Source organism: Taudactylus pleione, unplaced genomic scaffold (assembly GCF_031769625.1).
Source record: "Taudactylus pleione unplaced genomic scaffold, aTauple2 ptg000154l, whole genome shotgun sequence".
Taxonomy (NCBI): domain Eukaryota; kingdom Metazoa; phylum Chordata; class Amphibia; order Anura; family Myobatrachidae; genus Taudactylus; species Taudactylus pleione.
The window spans coordinates 29,866,309-29,885,140 of record NW_028284556.1 but is presented as its reverse complement, the minus strand read 5'-3'; the positions used below and the strand labels follow the sequence as shown (position 1 = coordinate 29,885,140).

Sequence of the window (18,832 nt, the reverse complement as noted above, 5' to 3'; positions counted from 1 at the left end):
AAGGACTCTATGGCTTCCTGGATCTGCAAGGTCTTGTTCTTGTCGGAAGGAGGGCTCGTGCAGAAAAACTGGTGGGGAGGTCTTCGACGGAATGAGAGAGCGTACCCCTGAGAGGCCACTTCTTTTACCCCAAGCATCCTTGGTGGTGTGACATCAGCACTGGGCAGACTGAAGAAGTCAGCCTCCCACCCTGGAATCCACCCTTGACAGTAGGGCGTATGGCTCTCCAGGCCTGATTCTTAGGTTTGGTGGCAGATTTGGTAGCTGATTGTCTAGGAAAAGATTGTCCTTTGGGCTTTCCCTGAGAACGAAAGGACCAGGTTCTAGATTTTGAAGGCACAGATGCTGATGGTAGAAATGCTGACTTAGATTTCGCCAGTGTGTACACAATCTTATCTAGGGGTCAGGGCCAAACAATATCTCCCCATTGTAGGGCAAGGCCTCCAAGCCCTTCTTAGAATCAGCATCCGCCCTCCAGGAGCGCAGCCACAGGGAGCGGCGAGCAGACACGGCCGCGGCCGAGACTCTGGAGATCATTAGACTGGCAAAGCAGCCTCACCAATATAAGTAGCCGCATCTCTAATGTGGCCCACCAGAGACCTCTGAGCCTCAGTAGCCTCCTCGGTGAGAGGGTCCTCCAGAACATTGGCCCATCTCTCAATTGCCTTGGCCACCCATGAGACAGCCATGGACGGGCGGGCCATAGTTCCTGAGAGCGAGTAAATCGATTTCAGTCATGTCTCCACCTTCCTATCTGTAGAATCCTTCAAGGATTGAAATGAAATTCATAAGTAGCGTAGCACTTTTTATCAAGCAAGTAACATGAGAATCCACCGCAGGAGGTGATTCCCATTTCTTGCAATGAACCTCAGGGAATGGATAACATGAGGCCAAACGCTTTTGTGGCTGATACCTCTTACCAAGCGATTGCCAAGCCTCAGCCATGTGGTCTACCAGCTGGTCAGAGAGGGGGAAAACTGCCGAAGACACCTTTACCTGTTTAAACTGAGGGTGTTAAAATTTAGGTGCAGGTTCGTTATCTTCTATAACCAATATGGATCTAACCACCCGCACCAAAGCAGGGACATTAATACTTGATTTAGGCTCCACCTCCTGTGGAGGGGAATCGGAGTCAGACGCGTCATCCACCTCCCCATCGTCTGAGGACAAATCTGTCTCTAATAGTAATGTAGACTAGGAATAACAACACAGGTCGCGTAGATGCCTTCTTAGGCATGTCATTGTGTAACATGGTCTGAAAGGCCGCAGAGGAAGCTGCCAAACTTTGTACTGAGTTAGATAAAACATCCACCCAGGGTGGCTGTACAACTTGTGGTAGTCCATGAAAGGGAATGACAGACTGCTGTGGCACCAAAGGGGATTGCATGTACTGCGGTAAACCCTGGTAGGGAGTGACAGTCTGTGGTACAGGAGTAGACTGCAAAAATTGCGGGATACCCTGAGAAGGAAGGATGGCTTGTTTAGGTACCCCCATATGGGGCAAAAGGTCCAGGACTGCCAGGCGACCCGCAATGGAGCCCAGGACTTGAGAAAAAAAACACTCAAGGGAGACCCTGTCCCGATGTTGGGGGGTTTGAGGTGCTAGGCAACTGATAGCACCTCACACATAACCCATCCTGAGTTAAATCCTCCTTACTCACACTTGCAGCACATAACTTGCAGGATAGCAGAGAGGGTGCAGTACTGTGCTCTTGTGCTCGATATACTGGCCAGCCATGTCTGACAATATATATATATATATATATATATATATATATATATATATATATATACACACATACACACACACATATATATATATATATATATAGATATATATGGAAATATCAGGTAGCGCTATACTGGTCCTGACTGACGCTAGGATTAGCTGCAGGGACCCACTTTCAGTGTATGCAACTCACTGGTTCAACTAAAATTTGGCACCGTGCAGCACACACAGTATGTGACAGACTTCACAAATATTGTCAACTATATATGTGAGGTCCAAGAACCACTCTAACTACACCTGTATTAGGGCAGATAGTAAAGGAAAAAGGACAGATATAAACAGAGTTGGGAGAAAAAAACACAGACAGTGAGCGCTAGCATAAGTCACATGCAATGCAAAAATATTATATACTGTAAAATGGCACTACATTCAACTGCCCAGATTCAGTGTCTGGGAAGGCTATAGCGCTGCATACACTAACCCAAGGGAGAGGTACGTAGGGGGACTGGACCACACACTGTCCTAGGAGATCTGTGATGCACCATCCACGAAAATGGCTGCCAAAGACCTCAGAGGGGGCGTGGCCGCAGGAGGAAACAGCTCAGCAAAGCCAGACCTTAGAGGAAAGGCGCGCTGAGCTGAGGAGCTGCTAAAACAGGGGAACAGTCTCCCCTGGCTGAAGATTAACCCCTGGGACGCTGGTTCCCACACCAACAATGTCCCTGGTGGTCTAGTGGAGCGCAGGGTATGGAGGGCCTGCGTCCACACTCAGAACCTCCGGTCTGTCCCCTGAGACCGCAGTTATGACTGCTAATACAAAACCAAGTTGGGAAAATTATTGCCACTTTAAAAATAGGGGCTAACTTGCCAGAATTGCGTCCTTGCTATTCCATGAAGTCTTACCTGTCCCCGTGCGTCCGGCTGCAGTCTGAGTAATCCACGGGGCCCGGCTAGCACAGACCACGGGGTCCCGCCGACATCCCCAGATCAGTACTGGCGTCGCGGCAGCGCAGACGTCCTATGGACAGTCAGTTGCTGTGCGCTTTGAAGATAGAAGAAAAAAAACTACCGAATCATAAAATAAAAATAGTTTTGGGGCTGCTAAGCAGTCCCCCTGCGTTAACAGTGACCCAACTCTGGCCGGGTACAAACTAAACTGAGGGGCCTCTGGCTCGGAGGCGGGGTATAGGGAGGATGGACCAGTGCATCCTGGAAAGCTAATAGCTTTAACGGCGTGGTGCCCGGGATCCAGATCCATCACCTACACCCCAAAGTCTCCCTGTGGCGCCTATGGTCCCTGGAGAAGAAAATGGTTTATTCACCATATTGCGGAGTCGACGTTTATATAAAGACCTTTTTCAAGATTTCCATTCCTTGTTCTTCTGCTATGGAATGGATAGACCTTATATAATAGCGTGCGAGATGCAGACACGGGGGCGAACCTGGAGAGTTAGCTCGTATTTTTAAAGCAGCAATCATTTAAATGGCAAAACCAAGTTGGGAAAATTATTGCCACTTTAAAAATAGGGGCTAACTTGCTGGAATTGCGTCCATGCTATTACATGAAGCCTGATGTCTTGAAAAATGTTTTTGTAAAAGACTGGTCAGTGTCTTCTTACTTCTCTGTGTCTAAAATAGTATCTTCAGGTAAACGGCTGACTCTGCTGGGTTTATGCACAGGTTCAATTTAACAGGTAGATGACATGGGAGAACATATTTAGAACTAGGAACACTGGAGTGAATAATTTTGTCATATTTTTGGTGGAGACTTACTCCTAGCTCTGTTGAAAGAGCCAACACTTTCCCTTTAGCTGTAAGATCCTTATAAAGAGATTCGATCTCCGCATGGTATAGTTGTGTTCTTTCCTCTGTTGTTTGAGTCTCCACTGAAAAGAGTATGTTGCCAATTCTGAAAGAGACAGAACATTAAAAAAAGTAGTCAACAATTTCACAGAAGCATCGTAATGATGTTGCTCAGCAAGTCTCAAAATGGGATCTGGCTTATGCTGGGTACACACTATGTGGTATGTCGTTCAATAAGACGACGAACGACATATTGCATCGGTTTGTGAGTACAGGCGATCAGTCTGTGAACGTCGCCCACCGACCAACCAATGTGCTTGCCTAGGAACCTCCGACAATGACGTCACTACCGGTTCCTGTAGCCAGACAGGTCGTGCAGAGTTTTGGTAAGTTTGTATGCACAAAATAAATCATTAAATTGGTCAGTCCATTGGGCTGGCAGCCGATCCAACACCTAGGTTTGTACCCAGCATTAGTTTTTCTTTAAAATCCATTTAGTGATACAAGTGAAATAAAGCTATTGTTTCTAGAATTGGCAGTATTTTTTATTTTATTTATTTATTTTAAGATCAATGAGATTGTACAAAAAATGAATTACTGTATTAATGGCAAAAAAGTACTTACCTGATTTAATTTAAATGATTTTGAGCTGCACATGTCACACGCTTCCTGTGACACAAACATGTGCTTACTGACCTTTAGCTAGAACTGTTTCCCTATCTTCTACAGAAGACACACGACATGGACATCATTTCATATTTATTTGGGATTATGGAGTCCAATAAGATCAAATGAACTAGCTCTAGGGCTTGTCTATACAAACAGTGCCCCTCCAAATACTGTAACCAGCCTATCACAGATCCTGCAGTGACTCTTCTTTGCTGGAGCTTTAGTGATAAAGGCAGTGTTAGATAAGACATGGATATGTGAAAAGTATACAGGTTTGGGCATACTACACATTTGGTGAATTAGTGTTTATTTTTTAACCACTGAATGTCTTTTTTTTTATTTTTTTTTAGTTCCCTCCAGCAGGTTGCAAATATTTTTTTATTTTTTTTTTACTATTTAGTTTATGTATCTTTATTAGATATTTGGCATGTTTGAGCACATAATGCATGTTTATTTTTAGTGAATTACTGGTAAACTCACACCTCCGACTTTTGGATTAATGAAAGCAGAACATTGACAAGTCACAAGTGCTAGGACATCCAAAGGGAATCGATATGTATTACCGCCGGACCCAAGCTCAGCAGATGAAATCCCGACATTGGAAGGCCGGCAGATGAAGATCCTGACTAAGGTATGTAAGTACCCTAATCCTCCCCTCACCCCCCCTTCTAACCCTCCCTTAGGGGTGCCTAATCCTAACCTCCCTCCGGTGGTGCCTGACCCTAACCCCTCCCTTCCCCTAGCCTAACCCTAACCCTTCCATGGGGGTGCCTAACCCTAAGTCTCTAAACCTAACCCTCCCAGAGGGGGAGAGGAAGTGAGCAGGCTGCTGCTTGGAGGAGGAGATCGTGTCAATATGGGAGAGATGAGAAGAGGATTTATTGCATTGAAGAGCTGCTGGGGTTAGAATGGAATCAGCATGATTTACCGCTGATCGCATGGTTCAAATCCCAACAGCGGAAACCCGACAGTGAAGATCCCGACAAGTGAGTATTTTTTCTATTTACTAACCTAACCTAACTTCCCCCCCTAACCCTTACCCTACCTTAGGGATGCCTAACCCTAACCTCACCCCCAAATGCCTAACCCTAACCCCCCTCTAAGTGCCTTAAACCTATCCCCCCCTTCCCCGCAGCCTAACCCTAAGTGTCCCGGGAGGGGGGGGGGGGGGTGCCTAACCCCAACATCCCCCGGGGGTGCCTAAGTCCAACCCCCCCTTCCACTAGCCTAACCCTAACCTCCTGGGAAGGAAGGAAAGAAAGAAAAAAAACCTTCGGAGAACACAAAGGTGCCGCATACACAAAAGGCAGTGCTCCTAACTTCTAGCAGTAACCAAAGTTATAAATGAGGCTAGACCAAGCTGCAGTGCAACAGGAACCAGAAACACTTTAATGTAAGGGGCAGTAACAAAGTGGCAGGAAGATGGAGTCTGATCTGACATTTACACTGTTTGCTCTCAGCAGACTACTAGGCAGAGAGCACAGACCCACCTGGAAGTGCCAAGGGAATACTAAATAGACGCACTGGTGGAAAACAAAGGCAACATTGCAGGGTGTATCCACTGCACTTATAAGAAGGGACACTGGACCTCATTCAGAGTCGGTCGTTGCGGCTGCACGGTCGTAAGGTAAAAGGGGCCGGATATGCAAATGAAGCGCTCGCAAGTTGCGTCGTTAAGATGGGATCGTTAGCTGGACGAACAAGGGGAGGATGCGGCCGTAAGACTAAAAATACGCCCCCTTTTCGTTCGCATTACACGTCATCTCCGGGCATATAAGGATTAATCGAGACCATCGGAGCTGGTCGTAGAGCTTAAGGTTGACCATACCCTCTCTTAAGCTCTACGATCATGTCAGTGTAAAAACCTCCCATGTCACATGTGCCATGACACTACTTAGTTAATTATGCACTCCCATAAAACGCCGTTTGCATAGTCAGGCACGCCTGTGTTCGGATCTCCACTCCCCCGTTCACAAGCACCTTCCCCTGTTGCCACCCACAAACGCCTCATCCTGTCACTCAATCTAACGACCTGGCCAAGTTGAAGGAGAGAAAAATTTCTTATCGTAATAGCTAGTTTGCGCACTTCACGCATGCGCAGTTTAGCGAACATCGGTGGCATACGACCGTGCAGCCGCAACGACAGACTCTGAATGAGGTCCACTGTGTGTAAGCAGTAGGTAAACTTTTAAAAAAACTCTTATATGCCCAAAAACAGAATGGGAATGTACAAGTGATCCATGAAACAGCTGATCTCCACCAGTCATATTTTATTTGAATAAAACTATATACAAGGTTTACTCATAGTAACAATTGATTTATCAATAAACCAGGAAAAGAAAATCAAATTTACATTTTCCTCAAAAACCAGAAGGGGCAATTCCAGAGGCCGGGAGGGGTTAGTACGAATATGTCATCATGCATTGCCAACTGGCAGGACATAGTTTTATTGCTTTACGCTAAGAACATCTTATAAATGGCTTTTTTGAAGCCAAAGTTAATTTTCTTATTTTATTTAGAATATCTACAGTATAAACTGCAAGTAGTAACATACCTTTAATAATTGTTTATTAGCGCTTATTACTGCAATGCCCTGTACCGCTATGGGAAATAGGAATACGTTCTAGATTGGTCTTAAAGATCCAATACAGATCAACCCGTTGCTTTGTGACCATATTATTATATATAATAGTAATACAAGACCATTAAACACACAACAAACCACTGTGCCCAAGGGAGAATTCAGAATTAGAACAAGGTCAGCGTGTTACTTAAATATTAAGAAATTAAAGGTGCAATATATTTTTGTGGGCAAGAAAAGAAAACAAGCAAAAACACTCATTAATATCTCCTGAGATATAAAGCAGATGCCGTCACCCTTCACGTCAACCTGTCAGTATGGAAGAAATTGAAACTTATTTTTTTTGCAATGAGAAGTATGCGTATCTTTATTTTCACACTTTTTTTGTAAACAATCACTGCACTATTATGCAAACAGTAAAAAATATTTTCTTAACCTTTACTGAAGAAAAGTAGCAGTTTTAGGTGTCTTAATGGAAATAGGAATGCCCCGTAGAAGGTAATAAAAAGGAGGTTCAGATACATAAATGTGTTTCTTACTTATCTCCTGTTATAGTTATTGTGAATCCATCATATTCTTTCCCTGGATCTTTGAGGCTGGGGACTTTTGTGTTCACTGTGAACCCATCTCTTGTTTTGCTGTTTAACTGCTTTCAAAAAGTAAGATATAAGTATCATCAATTTATGGGATGAACAGGAAAATTATTTTTATTTTATTCTTTTAAAAATATCAGTTGTGCGTGATTTTCTTACATATCCCCTTAGACTGGTAGAGCACAAATTAGGAGTTACATTATTTACCATAACACAGCCCACAGAGGAGGGACTGTCCAGCTTAGACTTCTGTATAAGAGGACAGGACAAAGTTTACAGATTGTTAAATTTAACAATAGAAAAATAAATGCTAAAAAGCAAAGACAATATATTTAGATATAAATATACAAGGGCTTTAAAGTATACTCTTTATTATATTCTATGTGCACACTGCCATCTTAAATGATTACACAATAAAAGCTGAATGTGACATTATTGAATATCTGGAATGCAACTTAAATGTTTATTAATTAAGAGTTCAACATATTTAGCTATTATAGTAACAGTTGTGTTTTATGAAACACAATTATAAACAGAATAGATGAATCCTCATACATCAGGTTACAAGGATAATACTGGATGTGCATAAGTTACACTTTGATTGGTCAAACACTGCTTCCCATTTGGGGGAAACAGTGTTTGGGGGAAACATGGTTTCCCCCAAACTATAGCCAATATGGAGCATGGGAGGCAGAGGTCGGGATACATTTTGTGAATGTATTTTGACATGAACAGCGAATATTAGTTACATTGCAGCTGTACGTACACACAGGTAAAGTCTTACCTTCATTATCGGCAATAGGTCTTCCACCTTGTGGACATTTTGTAATGCTTCTTTAACCTCTGAAAGACCTCTGGGATTATTTGCACTAGAAGAAAACAATTGTACAGCAAGATGGTACATAAACAGCAGACTGTTTCATAGGTTATATAAAATGTATCAACTTTGCAAATTATATAAAACAGGCAGGGCCGGTTCTCCCATTACGCAAGGTATGCAGCTGCGTAGGACGCCACATAGTGGAGGGCGCGTCAGCTGCGTACCATGTGGGCCGCAGGCAGACTGTGTCTCTGTGACACAGCTGCACCGCTGACCGGATGGAGATCGGTCAGCGCTACACAGTGCCAAACACACAGCCGCCGGCTCCGGCAGCGGTGTGTTTGCTTTAGCAGCTGATGAGAGTCAGACAGACTCATTTGCTGCTGCTCCCACTGCCGGAGCCGGGCATCTTCCGGCTCCTGCAGTGAGTAATGGGAGAGATGTCATGACGTCTTTCCCATAATGCAAAGCGGCCCGGCCCGGGAGGACGGACAAAGGAGCTGATAGCGGCGGTGGCACCAGGAGCAGGGTTTCAGGCAAGTGGGTTTTTTTTTATTATGTCTCTACTATGGGGGGGAGGGGGTGATACTACTGGGGACACTACAAGGGGGGGATACTACTGGGGGTAATACAATGGGGGCTACTACAAGGTGGGATTACTACTGGAGGAACTACAAGAGGGGGCTACTACTGGGGGCAATACAAGGGAGGATTACTACTGGGGGAACTACTACTGGGGCACTACAAGGGGGGGCTACTACAAGGGGGGCACTGCATAGGGGGGCCTCCACTGGGTTGACTACTACAAGGGGAGACTACTACTAGGGGCACTACAAGAGGGGGGACTACTACTAGGGGCACTATATAAAGGGCAATACTGGGGGTACTGCATGGGGGGGAACTACAACTGGGGCCACTGTTTAAAGGGCACTGCATAAAGGGTACCACTATTGGGGGCACTGCATGGGGGGACTACTACTGGGGGCACTATATAAGGGGCTTACTACTGGGGACACAAGGAGCACTGCACAGGGGGGACCACTACTGGGGGCACTATATAGGGGGCTTACTACTGGGGGCACTGCATAGGGGGGACCACTACCGGGGGCACTGTAAAAGGGGTACTGCATAGGGGGGCGCCAAAAAATATACTCGCTTACCAAAAAATGTGGGCTAGGGCCGGCCCTGAAAACAGGGCTGTCCAGGTGAACAGATCTTGGCAAAATAAAATCAAAGTCACATGTGCCAACTTGTGACTGGCAACCATGGAAACATGCTATTGGCACTGAAGAAAAGCTAGTTAGCACCAGCGAGTTGTATAGCTACAGTAAAGTCAGCACTGTTGGTCAACACGCTAATTTCCCAATGTTGATAGCATAAGCAGCTATATCATGAAGGCAGGGGACACCAACAAAGACAACTAAACTGTGGAGAGGCTGGGTGATTCACTTTTATATCAATGGGAGGGACGATGCAGTGGCTGCTACTCTGTGAAGAAGGGGCAGGGTGACAGACTGCCATACTGTAAAGGACAGTGTAGGGGTACAGACTGGCATCAGCTACATCAGAAAGGGGAAGGTGTGCATAGTGCCTGGTGTACCATAAGGGGTGTGTAGGAGGGAGGTAGGAGAGAACGCAGGAGAAGGTCGCACCCTGGTTGCTATTCTAAAAAGGTGAACAATGTCACCAGCTGCCATACTGAGAGGAGGACTAGGACATCAGTTGCTATATTCAGAAGGGGGACTATGACACCAGCTGATATACTGAGAAGGGGGACTATGACACCAGCTGATATACTGAGAAGGGGGACTATGACACCAGCTGATATACTGAGAAGGGGGACTATGACACCAGCTGATATACTGAGAAGGGGGACTATGACACCAGCTGATATACTGAAAAAGGGGACTATGCCACCAGCTGATAAACTGGGAAGGGGGGCTATGACACCAGCTGATATACTGAGAAGGGGAACTATGACACAAGCTGCTGTACTGAGAAGGGGGACTATGACACCAGCCGCTGTACTGTAAAGGGATATTAATTATTAATTCCCATTTGTAAACTTCCCGCTGGCAAACGTGTTGCTTTCCATCAAACGAAATTCAGCATTCAACAGTTAGGTATAGCTTTGTAATTATGTGTCTAGGAGAGATTTCACTTTTTAAAATTCCAGTGAAAGTGCCCCCAAGCATGAAGTTTTAATATTAATTTATTTAGTCTACTGACGGAGATCCAACATTAAATTCCTAATGGTTGGTTTGCTGTATGTGAAATTAATAACCTGATTGCAAAGGGAGACTATCCAGCCCTGAGCCATAAAACTATGGACCAATGGATTCCACGTAACTTAGTGTTGCTATCACGGTAACTGCCTGGCCCAGTGCTACTGACAGAAATACAGGTGAAAGAGGCTGATCTATTTCCCTTGCAACTAGGAGGAAAATAAAATAGCCTGGAGCTCGGTCACAGGATGTTTGGGGAATATATAGCTTGGTCATTGTGGGGCATTTATACAAGCTAAAATCATATTTGTAACAACAACAACAATGTAAATTGGAAATCCCCATGGAGTACACCAGAATCTCAGCTGCAAAGTGATACAGCACTGCATAAGAATAGTCTGTAAGTTAAGAAGCAGCAGCATAATAAAGTCATACATAATAAATTAATACCTGTGATATATAAGAATCCGGTCCTTTATAAAACTTAGAATCTTCTCAAAATATTCCAGATATCGCATGTTGATGACCTGGCCTCTATATAACAAAAAAATATATATATAGAAATCAGTTTGCAGATGCATTTACCTTAACAAAAGTTCCTCGCTTCACTAAAATTTGAAACAAGAGGTCCGATTCGGACATGTACGTAGTCCCTGGGCATGTGCAGAAAAAGGGCATAATCGCTCGCAGTCCCCCCTTAGTTGCAGCATGAATGACATCCTGCAGCATATGAGAGGAGGAGATCGGGACAGTTGTACAAAACAGGGGGGTGTCGCCCCCCCCCGTTTTGTAAGCATGCCACCCCAGGGAGTAATGAGACATACACACTAGACGATAAAAGTGAATGATAAAGATATCGTTCAACGATATATCGTCCAGTGTGTATGCACCAAACGACGAACGATGCATGCTCCCGTGGGTCGTTAACGAGGTTTGCTGTCGGCAAATATACACGCCAATCTGACGATATCATCAGAAAGTGCTTGTCCAGGGATGTGGCAGGCTGACGTCACTGACCGATATCGTTCAGTGTGTACACCCAATATCTTTCAGCACATCGTCTAGTGTGTATGAGCCTTAAGGTTGAGTAAGCTTCGGCTTGGCCAAGGGCAGAGACCATCACGACCGATGGTGAGCCGATGCGCACGGGGAATGCAGATGCATGAGGGAGGTGTCTATTTCCTACAGACACCTCCTGCAGCATTTGCTTTTTAGTTGGACGGTATTGCACAGCCACTTCCTTATGCCTGTACAATACTGTCCAAATTTGGACTCAGGTCCAATATTCAAATATACAGACACTACAGTCTATCTAGGTTAGGAAATATTGCAATTTAGAAATCTAATTTAGAAATCTAGCAGCTTAATGATTGCATTTTGTGTACTTTCTGTACTGTTCCTGTTTTTATGCTTCATAAGTGGCAGCAAGGACTAATTCAAATACCAATTCCACTTTCCCAAAAGTAGTGTTCCTCAGCTCCCTCACCAACATAATATATAATAATTCGATCTGCGGCTTACTAAAAGGTCATTTATAGTTTGTCTTGAGAAGGTCCAGGTTGGGATGAATTGTTGCTGGTTTAACTGCCGGGGATGGAATAAATTAATATGTTTTGAAGATTGGCAAGTGCCCTCATATGTTATATCTAGATTTGTCCCGAGACCTTCAAATGTAATCATGCTCAAGCAATGGAAACGCTGGTAGAAGGTGAGCTTGCATTGTACCATCAGGTTCTCCCCAGGAGCAGAGAAAAGGCGGGAATTCAATTCAGCCCCATAGGCACAATTTACTGTTCTGTAACAGCAACTCGCATAAACCTACATTTAGTTAGTGGTAAAAAAAAAAAAAATTTTTTTAAAGACCACCTTTAAAAACGGAAATATAATTTAATAGAGCTTATTGGGTTTTACATCTTTAAGTTGTAGCAAGAGTGTGAAAAAAAGGATATTGTGGGTGTTTTTCATACTTAATGAAACTGCTTCTAAGGCATTTATGTTAAGCACAGGAAAAAATTTTCTGCACAGAATTCTACAATACCATGCACACAATGGGGTCAACTCAATTAGGTGCAAGCTGGGTCCTGAAAGCCATTCTAAGGTCCTACTCGCACGACAAATTGCATTTTTTTTTTTGTGCGCACCCCAGAGAATGTTTGTTTTCAGGTAAATTTCTTTTTAAAAATGGGCCAGGTATGTGGATGTGTAAACGAAGTGGGACAGGTATGGCGTGGTGTAAGTGATGGGTGACAGGTACAGTATGTGGAGTTGTAAATGATGTGGGACAGGTATGTGGAGTTGTAAATGATGTGGGACAGGTATGTGGAGTTGTAAATGATGTGGGACAGGTATGTGGAGTTGTAAATGATGTGGGACAGGTATGTGGAGGTGTAAATGATGTGGGACAGGTATGTGAAGGTGTAAATGATGTGGGACAGGTATGTGGAGGTGTAAATTATGTGGGACAGGTATGCGGAGGTGTAAGTGATGGGTGACAGGTACAGTATGTGGAGGTGTAAATGATGTGGGACAGGTATGTGGAGGTGTAAATGATGTGGGACAGGTATGTGGAGGTGTAAATGATGTGGGACAGGAATGTGAAGGTGTAAATTATGTGGGACAGGTATTTGAAGGTGTAAATGATGCGGGACAGGTATGTGGAGGTGTAAATGATGCGGGACAGGTATGTGGAGGTGTAAATGATGTGGGACAGGTATGTGGAGGTGTAAACGAAGTGAAACAGGTATGCTGAGGTGTAAGTGATGGGTGACAGGTACAGTATGTGGAGGTGTAAATGATGTGGGACAGGTATGTGGAGGTGTAAATGATGTGGGACAGGTATGTGGAGGTGTAAATGATGTGGGACAGGTATGTGAAGGTGTAAATGATGCGGGACAGGTATGTGGAGGTGTAAATGATGCGGGACAGGTATGTGGAGGTGTAAATGATGCGCGACAGGTATGTGAAGGTGTAAATGATGCGGGACAGGTATGTGGAGGTGTAAATGATGCGGGACAGGTATGTGGAGGTGTAAATGATGCGGGACAGGTATGTGGAGGTGTAAATGATGCGGGACAGGTATGTGAAGGTGTAAATGATGTGGGACAGGAATGTGAAGGTGTAAATGATGTGGGACAGGTATGTGGAGGTGTAAATTATGTGGGACAGGTATATTTTGAACTTGCAGATGTGAGGTAAAAGCGTTTATTTTTACAAAATTGTATAGAAACACTGAAACATTACTATAAATATATTTTTCTACATTCCATAATGCTGGAAAGACTTTAATTTGATGAAAAACATTTGCTTGTTATAATTTTTTAAACATTAATGAAAAGTGAAACAAATCTTTTCTGAATCTCCAGTACTTTCCTTATACCACCAACAGTCATCTACTCGTATATGGTCCTGCTATTTCATTGGCCAATTTTTGGCGGGCCTAGGATGATTTTCCAACTTTTTCATGCACTTCTCCCAGATCGGATTTTGTAGAAAAGTCACGCAACCTCGCTGTGACTACCACAAATTTGTAATTGAATCTCGTATTTTTCGGGTGCACACATTCACGCAATATATGCAAATTTCATTATACAAACTCGCTCCTAACTGACCCCAATGTATATTCCATTTGTGAATATTCTTCTTCACATCAAACTGTTAGCTATTATTTTTTGTTTTTGTCAGAATTTTTGTACATGAAAAGTAGAAAGGAACCAAAATTAAAAGTAGCAACAACTACTTACTCTATTAGCTTCTTTTACACTAAATGCTGTTCAATCAGATCCTCCAGTGACATCAGCAGGTATATGCAGTTATTTGCCAACTGTATACTGCGACATTACCTGTGGTTCTCCAGCTGTTGTGAAACTTCAAGCCTTATGCTGGCCATACACTAGCACAATTTTGTGCTGATTGCACAATTTTAGACGCCTCTTATGATGCATTATGCGCAAATCGTGCAGTATTTAGGTACGAATACGATCCGATGCGCGCTCCCGCTGCTCTTATATTGTATCTTATGATCAGACGTATAGCCCACATTATCCATCGTAATTGTATGCAGAGCGTGCCGTGTATTTGACCATTCGATGTATCATGTATCCAAACGTCCGAGCGGCGTCATTTGAGTGACATTTTCCTCTATTTAAATCTACTATGATCGCATGCTTTTAGTGAGGCACATGATCGATCGTATCACGACCCGTCGTATAGGGGCGAATGATCTTACGTGAGATCGTATGTACATAGTGTGTCAAAAAGCACCAGATCGTACGGCTGGGATTGCCAGGGAGTTCAAGGGAAATTGTATGCCGAGTCGCATCTTATGCTGGTCGTACTAGTGTATGGCTATCATAAGCATACCCTCCCACCTATCTGCCTGTAAAGAATGCTGGGACTTGTAGTTTTACAACAGCTGGAGAGCCACAGGTTGGTTTAGGCCTGATCTAGCAGGACTGATAATCAGATCAATGCTATTTCGCTCACAACATCTGATAAATCCGCAATCATGCTGAAATATGTGTGTATTTGGGGTCAGCATAACAGTTTTTTATGAGAATATTTACAAGTTACCTGATGAGATTTATGTGATTGTTGAATCCCCTAATGAGACTCTGAGTTGGCATTTGATCTAACCAAAGGACAGGCTGGTCAGGGTCAGCAATCCTGCCAAAACAAAATGTTAAAATTTGATTAAATTTAGATTTTCCATGCAAGCAGAATTAATGCAGCAATCCCACATACACAAAATGAGTTTGCTTTTTAAGAGAGCAAGTGAATTACTTTTAAGCATACTAGCCTACTCTTATGTAATATCCATGAGACTCCAAAATTTGGGGGAGTCTTCTCGGACTCCCAGCTGAGTAGGCCAGGCTCCCAGATTCCGCTTCACTTTCTTTTAAAATGGACAGGGCCTAGATGTGATTCCATGCAAATCATGTAATCAATCTCTACCCCTGCTGCTTGATATTTTGTTGTGCAGGTGGTGCTGGGTTGTGATGATGCAAACTTGTACCTTGAACCTCCCCTCCAAGATCTCCGGGAGAGGAGGTTCAAATATAGACAAGCCTGCTTTAAAGCATTTGAGTTTTCTTAGTTATCCTCCATGACATTATTTTTATCTCCATACAAATCCTATCTGGAAGAAAAACAGGTATGGCTGCAAGATACAGGCTCACAGTTCTCAACATGTCATGTGAAGCAGGGGGTAAACTGAGGGGGGAACATCACAGTGCATATAGAGTTCAGGAGGGGAGTTCCAAAGCCTCTCTGCTCACTACATACTGTGGCTGCCATGGCAGTATAAGTCACCCTGTATAATTTTAGATCATTAACTCTGATCACAAACAAGTTCATCACTGTACTTATTTTTTGTTTTTGTTTTAAGAAGTGGTGCAGTAAAGTGATAGTCATTTGAAATAAAGGGGTTAATCAAATTACATGTGATCTACTTGTGGGTGCGAGTCATCGTGACAACGGGCGCACTTGACGGCAGCCTGAATTTGCATATAAGTGCTCGCAGCCCAATAGGAGCTTCCAAGCAAACTTATGCAAATTCGGTCTTGGAGCCGGCCGCGAGATGTGGCGCCGTTCCTGGCGTTTTAACGTTGTTGCAACGGCAACTAGCACAGTTTGCGTGTAATTGGATAGACCGCCATAGGTGATGTTCAATCATTTTCACCTAATCAGGTTATCAGACAATAATAATGCAAACAAACACAAACAATTCAATGTCAAGGAAGATGGGGGGAGGTAGGGGGGGGTAGCGAGGTAGGGGTGGGGGTTGCCCAAACATTCCCTCATGTGCCTGTGCCTATGGTCTGCTCCTGCACAAACACTACTGCCATCTTCCTCTACAAACCCATGTGCCTTTTTGAAAATCTTAGGTGCTCAAAACAGAATTTGTAGTGGGCGTGTTGCGGTTTTGTAGATTAGTTTCTAAGTACTGTATACCAGATTTGCAAGTTTTTAGAGCAACATGATCACAGGACAGCTTCATAAACTGTATATGAAACTGATAACTAAGGTATAAAAAGTGAACATTATGTATAGTGTAAATAAAAGTATAGGGCAGACCTTCCACAACACATAAAGCTATTTGTTAAAGCACCAATTACATACTGTACAAATCTAACATGGCTAAGGAAATAAAAAATAAATAATACTAATAACCACCATGTTATTGTGCTTTATCCTCTCTCTCCTCAGTGTGACACAAGTTAGAATACTTTGCTGGAAGTTTTGCCTCTTCTGCCTGCATACTCCAGGGCCCATTTATGAGGATAGAAGGGGAGAAGGACTGTTTTGAGTTCTGTGAGTTGATGCCATGCGCCCCAGGTTGTCCCACCCCAATTTCCAGCCTGGTCCTGCAGATTCTCCCATTTTGTAGGGGAAGAATAGTCTGCCTGAGATGTACTTTCAATCCCAGCAGTCAGGATGCCAGCGCTCATAATACTGGCGCTGAAATCCAGGCTCCAGAATCCCGACCATCAGCTGGGATCTCGGATCCAACCCATTTGCCTGTCTCACTGTATAAGGCGTAGGGCATTCTTCAGAATGCAGTTTGTATTGTGCACAAGAAGGTATTTTTTTCTGAGAGCTAACACTGGCTAACATATTGAAGATTTTCTAAATGCATTTGAAATGCTTCCTAATACAGGAAAATGTAAATTAAAGATTACGTTGTATCTATCTCTCTACTGTGTTTCTCTCTAAAGGTAATAAAAAATAGCGACTTTTTTTTTCCTAGAAAAAAGTAAAATTTTAATTTTCAATAGCAATTGCTAAATTAAAAAAAAAAAAAAAAAAGACAGCGACTTATACACAAAAACACTACTCAGCAGTATATACCTCTCATTTTAAAGAGCAAAATTGTAATAAAATACAACTCTCCAATTTATACCCGAACCACTTCTGCCCAGTCTAGTGTGTACACACTTATACAATTGTCGGGCCATTCTTTCGATATGGGGAGAAGAATCCAGACCGGCCACCCAAAATTTGGCCTATTGAGCGTTATGGTTGTAGCAGATCTAATGATACTTTTAGTTTCATTCAAATTATTTTTCTAAATAGAAGTTCCACCCATTATACAGCACATATGTTCACTCAAATTAAAATAAAAGCCATAAAAACAAAGTCCTGCATATTTCCAGCAGATTCTGAAATTCCATGTATCACATATACATTGCTGTGTGATGTTAACATAAGAGACTGGTAAATCGATACAGCAAATTTGTAAACCAGTTGCAAATAGACTAACAAATTGCTGAGCATTTGACACTAGCTGAAAAAACAGATAAACCCGTTAACATATCAGCAATGACCAGAGATCATTGGTTCTCAGAAAACCACTGCTCTACCATTATTTCTTAGGGGCTTTGATCCTACAGCACAAACTATTTGAAGGCTGATCAGAGCAAGACTATCCAGGATGAGGAGGGCAAAGGCAACTGAAAATCTGGATCCCCATTGGGCTATAGGGTTGAGTTAAGTACAAATTCAGGACAGAAAGGAAAGATGGTGCGCTGTAATTCAAATGTTGTCCAGTATGGGAACCAGCTGATGACACCTGAGGGATCTTGCACAAACCCTCACAAAATTTTAAAAAAGGTGTCTGTGCTAATTCCAATACAAAGTGACCCAAGACTGTATAATAATTATAAAAAATGATTACACATATATTAGTTAAATATGTATAAGAGAACTGCAGTTCAAACTAAAACATATACATACATTAAGCATTAATACACAGTGTAAGTGTGCCTCCAAACATTACGACTTGTGGCAAATAACTAAAACAACATTGCTGTTATAGAACTAAAACACAATGGGGGGGATTTAAATGTTTAGCCGGCGGCTTTTTTTTTTTTTTTTTTTTTTTTAGACACCCGAAGAGCATTTCAATTGTTGCTCTGTCAGGGCGCGATAGCCACCAGCGCTATTTCTGCATGCACTCAGGAGTGCACAAGCAGAAATGTGTCTAAAACACCCTGGTTAGGGCGCGCTAACTGCAGATAGTGCACCCTAACCAGGAATTAAGACGGGTTTAGCCGTTTTAGATGGCTAAACCAAGTCTTTTAGGCGGAATAGCAATCTGGGCGCTCATTATCACGTCCAAAAAAACACTTGAATCGCCCCCAATGTGTCTATGAAACGCCTCAATAGAGTATTTGACACCAGTGGAAAATTCAATCCCCTCTATATACCTTATATGGAGTAGATCACATATACATAAGGAAAAGAAAGGCTTTAGGTGTGAAACAATATAGTGATGCACAGTCACCATACAAGATCGTTTGAGAAATGAGCCGCCTGTCCAATGCAAAAGCTCATGCGTATATTGTATGACCACAATGCGTTAACTCCATATCATAAGAAAGCCAGGAATCAGCCTGACTATTGCACAATCCTGTG

The 18,832-nt window shown here is 43.1% G+C and overlaps 1 protein-coding gene across 2 annotated transcripts in view; it reads right to left on the bottom strand.

The window, feature by feature from the left end:
- TTC13 (tetratricopeptide repeat domain 13) overlaps window positions 1-18,832 on the bottom strand; it is a 127,224-nt gene that overhangs the window by 22,708 nt on the left and 85,684 nt on the right. The window contains exons 15-19 of one of the 2 annotated variants that reach the window (XM_088474407.1): window positions 14,990-15,082; window positions 10,871-10,954; window positions 8,160-8,244; window positions 7,322-7,431; window positions 3,503-3,638 (exon numbers count right to left, since the gene is read on the bottom strand). In XM_088474407.1, the coding sequence (XP_088330533.1) occupies window positions 3,503-3,638; window positions 7,322-7,431; window positions 8,160-8,244; window positions 10,871-10,954; window positions 14,990-15,082 (508 nt within the window). The remainder of the gene's footprint in view (window positions 1-3,502; window positions 3,639-7,321; window positions 7,432-8,159; window positions 8,245-10,870; window positions 10,955-14,989; window positions 15,083-18,832) is intronic. The other variant, XM_088474408.1, reaches the window with a different exon arrangement.